The sequence below is a fragment of the Heteronotia binoei genome, chromosome 6 (genome assembly GCF_032191835.1).
Source record: "Heteronotia binoei isolate CCM8104 ecotype False Entrance Well chromosome 6, APGP_CSIRO_Hbin_v1, whole genome shotgun sequence".
NCBI lineage: Eukaryota > Metazoa > Chordata > Lepidosauria > Squamata > Gekkonidae > Heteronotia > Heteronotia binoei.
Genome location: NC_083228.1, coordinates 76002819 through 76016936, shown reverse-complemented (window position 1 = coordinate 76016936; position 14118 = coordinate 76002819). Strand labels below are relative to the sequence as shown.

The window sequence follows — 14118 nt, the reverse complement described above, 5'->3', positions numbered from 1 at the left end:
TATTACATGTCGATATCTTCATAGTACTCTTTGGTAAGTACTCCCATTGTTCCATCTGTATTTCTTTATCTATATTAATCACCCATTTTATCATTTGAGATTTTTCTACTTCATCTTCTGTAGACCATTTCATTGCTATGACTATCAAGCTTAAGCAGTGACTACATGTTCCTGACAACCTCAACTATTTTAAGTCCATTCCTGATGGTATCATTCATGCTTCAGGGACTTGCAGCAAAATCAAAGTATAGTTGGTGGCTTCAGCTGCTGATTCACCCCAGGTCCAAATCTACTTCTAAATACTTTGCACTTACAAATATAATGTCTATATTTTTGCACAGGACATTGATATACAAGGTGTCTCATGAGATTATAAAACATTCCTACTTCAGTTCACAAACTGCATGGTACCATTAGCAGTCCTGTTCCTAGATTCAGACCCTTCTCAGTCCACTGAGGGGACAAGGCTGCTATACATTTAAATAAATAAATGCCCCAGGTTCAATGCCTGGCAGCAACAGTTCCAAGTACCCTGGCACTTCTCTGCTTGAGCCCCTGGAGAGCACCCATTAATCTAAGAAGGCTGAGTACTGAGCTAGAGGGACTCTTGGTCTGACTCAGTATCAGTCAGGCTCCTGCTTCCCCTAATTTCAAAGGGCTTTTCCTTATTTAATCTCTGGATTTCATGGCATCTTGGATCACTACTGGAGCCTCCTCTCAAAAGAAGAAGAGGCTGCTAAAAGCATGGCTCTGTTCTTCAAGTGATGCTCCATGATGTTCTGCGAGGCTCTGACAGGATCCTTTAAAAAACCGAAGTCTGCTTAGTAACTGTCATATCCTGTCAGGAGGCAGAGAGGCGATGCACGCCCAAGCAGAAGGAAGACTCGCCTGCCTCATTCTGCACAGAATGCGAGGCATGCTATTTTCCACACCCAGGAGCTGTCTGAGAAATACAGAGACTTTCTCTCCACTTTCCCGCTCCCCCGCCCAGTTCCAGGGTTGTCGTTCTCCGCCGGGAGTTGGGAGGAATGGAGAAGGCTGCCTTACAGGTCCCGTTATCTGCCACTACGGTTTCGTCGCTACCGGGCGTGGGCATCATATAGCACCCACCTGGCCAGCTGGGACGAGGGCACGAAGCTCCCCAATCACCAGACAGTGCGCGAAGGGAGGCACCGGCCGGCGTGAGCATGAACTCTGGACGTGACTGGCCCCCACCCAAAACCACTGACTCATAGAAATGTGGGGGGAAACGGAACGAATGAGTAAGGCAGAGGCGCTCCAGGCTTTGCAAAGCGAGAAGCTGGAGGGAGAGCGCGCTTCCCATGCAGGAAAGAGGCAGGGAGGGCAAGTGATGGATGGGCTCGGAGGCCCCCGGGAGGAAAGGAGCCCTGCCCCGGCCGTGGTGATCGTTGAAAACTCACTTCTTTCCACAAGCAGCGGGTGACAATCCAGTCCCTCAGCGGCTCTGAAGCAGCGGCGCTCGGCTCCCAAGCCCAGCCCCTTCCCTCGAGTTGTCACGGCGGCCAAGCAAACTTGCCCGTCACGGCCAGCCAATGGCTGGGAAGGAGGCAGGAGTTGGGCCTAGCAAGTTCTTCTGCGCCTCAGGAAGCTTGCCAAAGGGGGCCGGCCGGGGCGGAGCTTCCCGGCAGGCAGGCGGGAGGGAGGGAGAGGAAAACGGGGGCGCGAGGCTTGTCCTTGGCAGCCCCGGCATGGATCGGCTTAGGAGAGGGCCAGCTGTTCTGGCCTTTTCTTCTCTTCACATGTGGGCGCTTTCAGATCAGAGAGGTGCCCCGATGGCAGCGGGGCTACGTGCTGGGCGGCACAGGCTGGGAAAGCGGCAAATCCTGTGAGCACTCGTTGGGAAGCATTCAAGCCCAGCAGGAGGAAACAGCAGGAGCCAGAGTTTGGTTTAGGCTGAAGCCTGGTTTTTTTCAATAGCCTGGCTCAGGAGCATGCTCCCCCCGCGCCAAAAAAAAAAAAGTGTATTTGAGCTTGTGTACAGTGTCTCCACGCCCTGACAACTCATATCGCGGATATATGTAGCTGCAGACTCTAAGCGTTTACATTTAAATAAATACATACATGCCCCTGGTTTGCCCGGTAGCAGCAGTTCCAAGTATCCTGGGAAGTGCCAAGAAACACTTATCTGCTGAGACCCTGGAGAATCTAAGGGGTCATGACAAGGGACGATGGTGGGACAGCTCCATAGTATCAGTGTGGTTAGAATTTGGTCCACTTTTGTACTTTCTGTCAAGAAGCCCTTTTGTTGCAGTGATTCACTTTGATATTCCATAAAGCATAAGCATGTAGACAGAAAAAGAGGACAGACCTATGTAAAAGGCCTTTTATGATGCCCTGGCCTTTCTTTAAAAGATTCTTGAGGAATGAAGTAAACCCAGTGGAAGCACATGGTAAAGAATTCAGGTGGGTGGCCATGTTGGTCTGAAGCAACAGAACAAAGTTTGAGTCCAATAGCACCTTTAAGAAATGTCATAAATCTTGGTTAGGAAGCTGAGACTGGGGACCAGAAATGGATTGCTGGTGGCCAGTAAATTTTTATCTAATGCTGGAAAGAGCATTTATTTGATTTTCCTTTTGATCTGATGATTGGTGCATCACTTTTTGCCTATTTGGAGGACTGGGTGTAGTTCCTGGTTGCCCAGATGCTGCTTGACAAAAGTGTAGATACTTTCATGGTATCTAAATGCCATAAGATGTGGGTTACAAAACTCTATAAAGTCTGGTGCAAATGTTTCATGATGTTTTTGGTGGGGTGCTGTCTTACCTAACTTGCTTGCCATAGTTCCAAAAGAACCTTTTTTTCTCTTAATGTGAAAATGTATGTTTTGGTTTTTCTGTACAGAGGAAAGTATGTATGATGAAAGCTCAAGAAATGCCATTGCCTGGGAAAGGGACCCTTGAAAATTAGGCAGAGACAAAGAGAGAAGGAGAAAGGATGGAAGCCCTAGTCTCTCAGTCTCTGATTATGCCTGTGGGAGTGGTCCATTATTCCTGGTATATTAATGCAACTCCTCCAGTTCCTCAAGGAATTTGGCTACAGCCCTCTGTTGGCTCAAATGAGTAAGAGATTTGGGATTTCAGCAGTGTGGCAGTGAATGTGAGTTTGTGAGAGAAAGAGCTTGGAGCAGCAAAAAAGCGGACTTAGAAATCCAGGTATTGTTATCTATACAAGGGTTCTGAGGTGTTCACTGTTAGGAGGGGGCAGCAGGACTCCATCTCCAACACTTCTAGAAAGAATTTAAATGCTTAAAGTGTCATTTTTTCCTAGTTTCAAAAATGATCTCCACAGGGCTTTTTTACTCCGTTCTCCAGAATATTTCTGTTGAGTAGTTTCATGTATCTCTTGAGTGAGTGACAACTGAAATACTCAGCACTGTGGGTGGGTGGGGGGCTTTCTTTATAGTAAAATCTATCTGTTCTAGTGATTAATTCTACCATAGAATCTGATTCTGGGCTTCTGTCATTATCCACCCTGTGGAATAACTCTCTCAGGAGCTGACTCTTTTACCTAGCCAGCAGGGAAGATGGGGGAGTAGCATTGCTCCCATCAGACACATCATGTGTCCTAGGACACAAAATGACCCATTATTGTTAGATTACCCCCCTCAATTCCCTTGATCTGGATGCCACATTAGCATTTGCTGCATTCTTCAATTTAAATTGGTTTTGTCCCATCTTAGCTAGAGCTTTCTTTCACATGCTTGATATGCAAGTGTTGAACATATGAACATATGAAGCTGCCTTATACTGAATCAGACCTTTGGTCCATCAAGTCAGTATTGTCTTCTCAGACTGGCAGCGGTGTTAAAATATATCCATTGGTTGGAAGAGGATCTGCATGTATCAGAAGGTTTGAAAGAGTATCAGGGGAAATGAAGTAGAGTGAATGAGAGAGTGGAAATCTGGAGGAGTTGGTCATCAGCCTCTTTGCCCTGTTCCCAGCAATCTAAAAGAGGGGATGATCTACCAAGTTGTGCAAAGAAGGTTACCTTCCTAAATACCCATTTTGGTTCAAGATAAGGAGAGCTGCTAAGCATGGGGATGGCAGATGAGCTTTTTCATACAGTTTAGTACCCACCCAGCAGCTGTGCTGGTGTGTTGTAGCTGGAGAACTGCTGAGGATGGCTCTATGCACATCCAGGCTTTAGCCTCTTTATTGCTAGTAAAAGGGTGAGAAAGAAGAAATGTGACTGAGAGTCTTATATTTCAGGCAAAGGGGAGGGGGCTTTTTCCACTTTGTTTGACCTGCCTGTGACATCTGAATGTGATTCTCATCATGGGAATCAGAATTCTGCCAGCATCAGTCATAGAGATGCATTTCTCTTTTCTTTTCCCACCTGGAAAAAAGATAAATGTTTGTGGACATAATTAGAGTGAAGTGAGATATAAGGTTTACCTTCTATATGAAGAGGTTGTGAGTCAGTGTAAAAAGGCTGGCTTTCAGGGACGGTTGTGAGAGAAAGGATGAAATAACAACAGCAACAACCTGGAGCATTTGTGTATGATCAGAATGTGTGAATTAACAAAACTAACATTTTGAGAGCTGAAATATCTCAGAATGTGCTTGACAGCAGCTTACCCTGTTGTATTGCACATTGTTGCATTGCACATTGTTGTATTGCACATTGTTGTATTGCACAAAGGGCTTGGGGAAAGATGCATGCCTTTTCTCCTGGGACTTTCCTACAGGACTGGGTCGTTGGCTTTTTGCATGGTACAAAGGTGTTTAAAGCCTAGGAAACTTTTCCAAAGTGCATCTGGATCAGGGAATATAGTATAATGCTAAAACCCAGCTTTAAACTTACGTGATTGCAGTGATGACCAGCATGAATTAAGCGTCTGTAGAAACAGCATGCACAGTTACTACTTGGAGTATGCTAAGTATTGCACAAAGGCATACATCTTTTTCACCATTACAAATTTTACTTCTTAAACTGAGACACTGACCTTTGTGTATGAATACTGTAAAAAGATTCATATGCACATCAATATAGATGTGCACTTCATGCAAGGGATGCTTGTCTGTATAGATGCCTTGCCATTTCTGTCCACAGTCATACCCCCTGGCATTCTGAGCTGCACATTGCCTCATCCAGTGCTGTGATCCTTCTCCTCATGTCATCAACCACCCGATCCAGCTCACTGCTCTCTCTGCTCTATCTGGCCCTGCTGACATTTGTGGGCAGTGCTGTGCTCCTGGCTGATATGCACCAACACAGCCTGCTGAGCTACAATGTCCATGCTTTTCTGGCGGTGCTCATGATTTCTTCCTGCATCTGGATGCTTTGGTTTGGCTGGCGCTCTGCTGGCAACAGGCAGCTGAAAATGCATCAGGATTACCATGCTGGAGCAAGCTGGCTCAAAGGTACAGGTTGCTACAGAAATCTTATCCTTTGTTCCATAGACTCACAAACTTGGGCGGTAATCACTAAGAGATTTTCTGACCTGAAATTCCAAGGGAATTTACCATTACCTAGTATAGGTGCTCTAAAACTCATTTCAGTTGTTACTGTACAAATCCTACACAGTTGATGTGCTTGGATCTGCCACTGTGTCTTGGTACTTCAGTCCTAGACTGTACGACTTTGCTAACATACCTCAAACCTGATCTGCAATTTAACTCAAATTCTACTCCTGAGAGCCTGTTCATTATTTGTTCATATGAAACTGCTTGTGATCATTGGTCTACCCAGGATTGGCTAATCCCATTGGCTCTCCAGAGTCTTAGGGCTTTGGAGAAAGATCTTTTCCAGCATCTGCTGCCTGAGATCCTTTAAGTAGAGATGCTGGGGATTGAACCTGGGACACATGCCATAAAAAGCATGTGCTGAGTAAAGCACAGCCCCATTTCAGCCCATTCTCTCCCAAATAAGTTATCATATGAATGGTCTATTCCTAAGAGAATTGTAATGGAAAAGGAGATCTCTTTTCTGTTGTTAGAAAGAAAGTGTAAATTTCCAGGAGATTCAGTCTTGGACATGTGTCGATAGTTTTCAATCCTCATCTAGTATTTGTTCTTTCTCTTACTATGTCAATAATTACTTTTTGTCTTGTTTCTTTCTCATATGAGTATTACATGCCAGTGCTGTGAAGGAGAGGAAAAAAGGGATAGGCTTTCACTTTTGAAAGCTACAGGTTGTTAAGTTGCCTTTCCTTCTTCAGCTGGAATGTTTTGTCCATTTGTTGTCTTACAAAATGGTGTGCACTTTTGAAATGAAAGGGTTCTGTGCCTTTGATGTTTAATATTAATTGTCCTCCTGCCTCTTCACAAACGGAAAAAGTCAACAGGGAAGTATCAAGTGGATGTGATATGTGCAATATCTGGGGTAACAGTGGTGTCTTATCATGACAGGTGGTCTGTCTCTCTTTGCACTGGCCACACTGGTGCTGGACTGCCTCTCCTTGGGATATTATTATGAACTGCAGCACTGTGCCTCCATGCTGATTACTACGTACCCTATTGTGCAAGCTGTTTTCACCATCATCCAGGTGACAAGAGATCTGGTCCAGATACTTGCTGGGGATACATACCTGAGAACCTTTATTTAACTGCTTACAAAGTTTATACTCTGTCTTTCAGCCCTTATCAGGGCCAGCAAGGTGACTGTACTCTGAACAAGTGGGCATTCTTCATGGGGCCTCTGGTTTCCTGCTTCCCCAGTTCCTTACACTTGGGCCCGAGAAATATGTTATTGCAGTAATACTGATGTGATGTCTTTTCCCCGTACTCATTCTCTTTCCTTCATACAGGTCTCATTGCTGTTGTTTAACGCTAAGGTTTGCATCCAGGAATACCAGCATCTAAATAGGTAGGACTTCTGAGCTGTGCAAAAAAAAGGCAAGTCTTCTGTCACCTAGTGGCATTGTGGCAGAACTTTAGTTTTGTCGCCCCTAGCCAATGCAATGGACAGTTTCCTTATTTTATCAAGCTTCTCCATACAAGCTTTCCAGAGTACGAGTGAGCATGGGGAGGAGACCACAGACATATGGAGTTCCTGGCGCTCTACACTGCAGATGTTTCCTCTGGTAGAAGGCTGACAAGCCACAGTCAAGAGGACAAGATGGTAACAGAAAGTTATTGGTTGAAATAATTGTATAAATTAGTATGTAAAGTTCAGAAGGAACCATGAGAAGGATCAGCAGTTGCAGATGGTGCAACCATGGAGGGAAAATAGGAGCAGGATGCAGACAGTTTATTATACTCCTGCCATTATAAGATGGGGCAATAATGGAACAGGTATGGAAATGCTAGGAACTCCTGGGAATAATAGCACTGCTGAGAATGCGGCTTACGGAGATTATCTGCAATATGACTGTTCCCAGAGTAATTCCTGCTTTTTCTGTGTGGCTTCTAGATTTGGACTGATGCACACACTGGCCACCAATGTCCTCCTGTGGATGAGTGTGGTGCTGGATGAGTCCATGAAGCAGCTAGAAGAGTTTTATGATACTCATTCAAGAGAGAGTCCCCAAGCTTCACATGGTACAATACTCTCCTCCCTCTTGTCTTTGGAGAGGAGGGCTAATCTCTGCCAAACCACGAGCTTGACTAAGAAGTGTTCTGAGGGCAAGGGCTTTTCCTGATGCCCTTCTCCATACCACTGTCAGCCTTTGTTTGCTCTGCTCTGAGCCCTTCACAATGGGGAAAGGGGATCATTGTTGAATTGACACAGACTTATTTCCTCATGATCAGCTTATAGGTGATAGGCTTGGTCTGTACATCATGAAGAGACCCTCTCTACTGTACGCTGTAGATACTCCATGTCCCTTGCACCTGCCACATATTTGTTCTTTGCATCCTCTCCCTGGTTACCTTCCCCCTCCTCAATGCATTCTTCCATTAGGTTTCCTTCTGCACTTAACCTTTCCATTTTCCACTTTAGGTACCCCTCCCTCCATGGTCACCATGCCCCCTATCGTCTTTCTTTTATGTTTTGTCTAATACCATTACTCTGACTTAAGACTTCCATCCTTCATATCTGGTGGTATAAAATCCACCATACCTCCAGTTTTGCAGTTGCTGTGAAGCCACACATCTCATACTAGCCATTTTGAAGAGCACAGAGTTGTAATAAGGGACAATGCTTCATTGTCAAAATTGTATGCACCCTCTATATGTGGTGGGATTGAATGGGCATCTCCTTGGTTAGAAGGCTGGAAGCCATGCTACTTGTTCAGTCCTGCTAATGTTTAGCACAGTTTTTATGCTGTTCCTGCAGGTGACTCCTATACTAACAGCTGTGTCTGCACCACCGATCTTTGTCACATCTTTTCAGAAGGTTCTGCATACCTGCATCCATTCAATATTGAGTTCAGTCTCTTTTCTTCTACAATGCTGTACATCATCTGGAAGAACACAGGTCGAGAAGTCCATCACAAGAAGCCCTCGCATACCCAGAGGGTACACTTTCATCTCAGTGGAGCTTTTGCTGGCCTGGTATTAGGAGCTTTGGCCATTTCAGCTACTTTTGGGGTGATGATCTCCTTTGGAGTGCTTGCTAGGTCTCCAAAAACTATCCCTGAAGCTCTTCAAACATACTACATCTTCAACTCTCTGTTGTTATCTGCTATGTTTCTGGCAACCTTGATTGGCATCATAACCTACAGGATTAAAAAAAAGGCTTCAGCACCGTCCTCTGACAAGAGTGTAGTAAGAAGCTTGGATGTAACTTTGCTTCTGGGCAGCTCCTGTGGTCCCCTCATGGTATCTATTTTCTCTTTGGTTGCCATCTTCTTCCTTCATGCCAATGGCAGCCTCCATCTCCTGGACTTTTGCTTTTCTCTCTGCAAGGCCATCCAGATCCTAGGACAGAATCTCTTCATTACCGAAGCTTTGTATTCTAGTCTCTCTCATGAGTCAGATGCTCAAGACAGTAGTGAGACTGATGGTACCAGCTGGGTTTTTTCCATCTCTAGAGGCCACATGGAGCAGTATAGTAATGAACCTTTCTCCAAAACCAACAAACTGACCAACATCATGGCCAATTTGGAGCATCCGCCATCAGAGTGCTTGACAGACTATGGTACTGATCCATCCCTCTTCCAGATCTCACACATGCAATGTGAGTCTAAGAGGCCAAGCATCAGGAGAAAGATTCTACAGAACATCTCTGTTCTCCTTATCTTCTACAATATCTCGGTGAGCTGGTTGAGAGGGGCTAATGGGGCTCATAGGTTTTCTGAGTTCAGTGCAAATTGGTAACATGGGTCCCCCTTCCTGGTCCCAGTCTCATCACAAGTCATGAGAGAAACAACACTCTGGAATATCATCAGTAGACTATACATGCAGCTAGGTTAGAGCTAGTCCAGACTCTACTGGAGCCCCACGCCCTGGGAAACTGTGGCTGCTTTCTTGCCAGGCCTGGCTGTTGTGTACTGTTGTGCCAAAGTCTGGGAAAAGTAGATTCCATTTCTGTAGATTTAGGGAAGGAGAGTCTTGCCACACTCTGGAAATGGTTTTTCAAATCACCAGCCTTCACGTTCCCTCCATTAGGCCTCACCAGAGCTTGGCTGAAGTCTGGTGTGGCTGGTAGATAAAGATATGTTCAAGTAACATAAAAATTCAATGCAGTTTTCACTTCTGGTTTTAGTTAAAATGTTCTGCATGTGGGTCAAAAGTGGGGGGAGTCATAGGAACTCATGTAAAAAAAAGTAAGTAGAAATAAACTGGGAGGGTTAGGGTTGTGTGTGCCTATGTGTGTGTTTTGCAGGGGCCAGTGATTTGAAAAAAAAACATGCCCTCAGTCCCCAGATCTTCCTTTTCTTTACGTTTAGGCCTGGTTCTTCATTGGTTCTTGGAATTTTTGTTTTTTAAAAAAGGTAGTCAGTGGTGTGGCAAAAGATGGAAAGTAGAGAAATTAAAAGCAGACATTCAGTGTGTAATTCTGTTTCATTTATATAAATATGCTTTATAAAGAACAAACATTCTAGACATTCTTAAGCCAAAGATTTAAAGCAACACTTCAATCCTTTGTGAGTTGACTTGTTTTGCCAGGCAGGCTGGAAAAAGAGATTTTAATGAGACAGTTGAAACTAGAAGAAGCACAAAAAAATAGAAGCATGTCCTTGACTAGGAAATGAAACAGGCAGATTTTTAAGACCGCATTCCTATGTATGCTTACTTAGGAAGAAGTCCGATTGAGACTTACTTCCAAATAACTATGAAAAGAATTGGGCTGCACAGTCTCTTTTTCTTACTTTAATGATAGATTCAGGTGGGTAGTTGTGTTGGTCTGAAGGAACAGAACAAAGTTTGAGTCCAGTAGTACTTGTAAGACTAACACAAGTTTAATTCTGGGTATAAGCTTTCATTAATTAAACTTTGTAGTTTTTAACGGTACCACTGGACTCAAATTTTGTTCTGTTTCCTCAGACCAATTAAAGGTGCCATTGGACTCAGACTTTGTTTGTTACTTTAATGGTGTACTACATACATTCTGTTGTAAGCTGTCACAAATGTCAGTTTTGGTGGGAAATTGCAGGATGGAAATATTTTAAATGCATGTCAAAACTCTTAGATGAGGATGGAAAGGCCTAGCTTGACAGGGGAACCTTTAAAAAGATGTGTAATAGGCAAATGCTCAACAGATATAATCTCTCATTGCTGTATCTTCAAAATGCTGAAAATACTAACTTGTAGGATTCATGCCTGTCACCCTACCTTTGAAAAGTATAACAACTTTTTAAAATATGTTTTTGTGTAGCTTATGCAGCTACTGTGTTTTAAAATCCAGTATGTGGGAAGGTTAGGATTTGCAAGATTCTAAATAACCAGCAGAGGGCAGAAGTGAATCAACTGAAGGGAGATGCCATTTAGACTTTTAAAAATAATTCCCATATTAGGTTTTGACATTAACCAAATAAAATGCATTTTTAGCCAACGATGCTTTCAGAGGCCAAGATAAGCTTTGATATAATCAAATGCTTTTCTCTGGATCCCTGCTAGTTACATGTTTGGTTTAACTTTGACCTCTTTATTTGCAAACCGACTCTGGGAAATGCCACAGCAATGACATAGCCAACAGTGTCTATGCAACCCAACCCTAAACCCATTCACTTGCAAGGTACCATTAGGGGGTCCACCAGCAGGGCTAGACTTCAGAAGCCCTCTCACTGTTCCCTGCCAAGCACCAAGAATGCAGAGCATCATTGCCCCAGACATAGTGTTCCATCTATACCGGGGTGGCCAAACTTGCTTAAGAGCTGCATAGAATAAATGTCAGAAGCTTAAGAGCTGCAAGAAATGAACATCAAACATGAGGAAGGAAGGAAGATGGGGAGGGAGAGGTAGAAAGAAAACAACTTTAATTTCAAAGATATTTTCTAAGCCAACTGGCTTGGCTTGGAGAAGTGATTTAAAGAGATAAATGCATTCTTCAAGCTGACCGATGGGGTGGTGGGGGCTTCAAGAGCCATACAATATGTTTGGCCACCCCTGATCTATATAGCCTACAGCTAATAGCCATGTGTTCTTTGCATCTCTGCTCCATATGTTTATCTGATCCCCTCCTGAAGCTGTTTATGCTTGTAGCCACCATCACCACTTCCTGTGGCAGTGAATTCCCTGTGTTTCCATAGTTTTAGGAAGCCTGGCAATTGTAAGCAGTTATCTGTGCCTGAGGAATAAAAATCACCATTGATTATATGGCCAACTTGCATGTTCAGAAAAGGCAAATGAAATAAATTTCCTAGCATTGTGCAGATGAAATAATCACATAAGTGACTTCTCCACCACTTCACAGTGATCCGCTACTGCCAGACTTAAATCTGTGTGAAAGATTCTAACCTAGTCTTCTTAACTCCTTGTTTTTCTATGAGAGTTTTTGGGGAGGGGGTATATAGGGGAATGTTCACAGTGTGATTCTGAGGTAGTGCAAGCTGACGAGGGCTGTAGCCTGCAGACAACAAAGAGACCGTTCTTACCTCTAATTCCAAAGAGCTGAAGCAGTGACTGAAAATACTCCCAAATGGTTCACTTCAACCTCTTTAGCAGGTAAGGAGGGATTGCTACTAGTGGACAGGAAATGGCACATGAGCTCGTGGAGGGAGAGACCAGCCTGCAGTCTGGTTTCCATTTGACCACCACAATTAATGTTGTAATGTGTGAAGGGGAAATATGTGTAGGATACAGTAGCCACATGCCCTGGAGCCTCAGTCAGTTGCAGTTCCAAAAGTTGTATGTACCATGTTTTTTCAGATGCATGAAATCCCACTGTGTGTTATAGTGCTCACTACAAATGCATACAGTGAACGGATTTTTCCATAATCTATGAAACAGTTCTGATGTTTTACAAATCACTTAAATTATTGTGTCCCTCCCCCTTGTTTGGCTAGGTATGGATTCTTTACACCTATGGGACCCGCCCACATCTGGTGAGCCAAATTGAGCAGTCTTTCTATGGCTTCACACTCTGGGCCATTGTGGTCAAGATCTCCTTGCCACTGGGCATCTTCTACCGCATGCACTCGGTGGCCAGTCTCTTTGAAGTCTACTGCAAGCTCGAGCCTGTTCCGGCTTCTGCTCAGCAAGGCGGGGGGAATCGCAGCTCTTGCGAACTCCCGGAATTGAGCAGATTGAGGGGGTCTGGGAAGCCCAGATACCCGAGGGGACACCTGGAGAGGGAGCCCTGACAGCATGGGAAACGACATTCCCAGGCAGGTGAAGCCTGGTTCTTTGTCTATCCTGAAGCCTCACTGCGACAATCGCCATTTTGCATGGCACTAGCTGTGTCTACCGGTAACAAAATACCTTCTTCTAATCATCTTTCTACTTCAACTAACAAACTATACCTTGCAAGTAAGTTCACTTTGGAATGTACCCTATCAACTAAACTCCTATTATGAAATCAACTTTGAATGTTCAAAAAGAGGGGGAGGAGGCTAAAAGACCCCCCCACACACAAGAGAAGCTTCTAAAATGAAAAGAATAAGCTTATAACAATTGTCTTTATTTCAAGTAAAAGGAATTGGACTGAGTATATAGTTGTGGATAGATCTGGTTTAAAATTAAATAAGTGACAATTGGACTACCAACATACTGTACAAAGCTTGATCAAAGGCGGAATGTGACTTTATATGGACTTTAAAGCTGGATTTCTGGATTTTCAACCTGGCACTCTGAACTTATTCTCTGATTTCTACTATCATATTGATTATAACAGCAGGGAAGAGATTAATAATTCAAAAGATTTAATGGCTACTATACTCTCCATAAGGCAGGGACTTGGTATTTTAGCAGAATTGGTAAAGGAATAGATGGGAAAATTCCTGAAGAATTGTAAAGAAATGAAAAATATGGAAAATACCGTATACAAGAACAGAGGTATCAAGGAGCACAAAGTCTGCCTGAGAAGCAGGCAAAAGTGAAACGACAATTGCTTGAGATTGCCTTGCCTGATTTAAAATGAATGCAGTTTATGCACTTATGCAGGAGAAACGAAACCTACAGTTCACTGAGACAAAGAAAGGGGGGAATAACATCGATTCGGCTCCAAAGCATTTTGTAAAAATGCTCAGCAATGAAAGGGGAAAATCAGTCGACTCAAAATCTACAGCCTCAGAGCAAGTCCAACAACAAGGGTTATGACTTGGAAGGCTTTTAGGAAGAAGAGAATATAAACTCTTACCATACAGTGACTTGACATGAGCATAATGTTATGGGTCTGACATAACATCTTGGAATGAATATTCTGATTTTTGAACTAGGGGATCTTCATTTTTATTCAAACTATAAGAAGAGATTATAAGACTATTCTCTAACAGGCACAATATTATGGGACTTAAATCCACCCCCCCTTTTTTGAGGGATTCTTCAAACCCAAAGCAGGATTATTTGGTTTTTTATTTTTCAAATTGAATGGGCAGCTTGTTTGGTTTGGTGTGATTTTCTACAAAGCTCAAAATCATAATGAGGTTTAACAATCTGTTGCTAAAAAGAGGGGTTTTAATGACTCTAACAACTTGTAAAACTTTTAAAAATTTAAATATATGCTAATATATGGCTAAAAAGTTAATCTGTTTAATTAGAATTTGGACTATTGTAGCTAGAATTACATACACACATAAGGAAAGTGTGTACATACCTTTAATATTTTTGCT

General features: G+C 43.3%; 1 protein-coding gene across 1 annotated transcript; it reads left to right on the top strand.

The window, feature by feature from the left end:
* The first annotated feature begins 5061 nt into the window (after positions 1–5061).
* LOC132574315 (proton channel OTOP2-like) lies at positions 5062–12651 on the top strand. Its single transcript, XM_060242677.1, has 6 exons — positions 5062–5386; positions 6374–6510; positions 6772–6830; positions 7377–7504; positions 8241–9160; positions 12355–12651. Exons 1-6 carry the CDS (start codon positions 5137–5139, stop codon positions 12649–12651), a joined length of 1791 nt encoding a protein of 596 aa, XP_060098660.1. The 5' UTR covers positions 5062–5136.
* The last annotated feature ends 1467 nt before the right edge of the window (positions 12652–14118 follow it).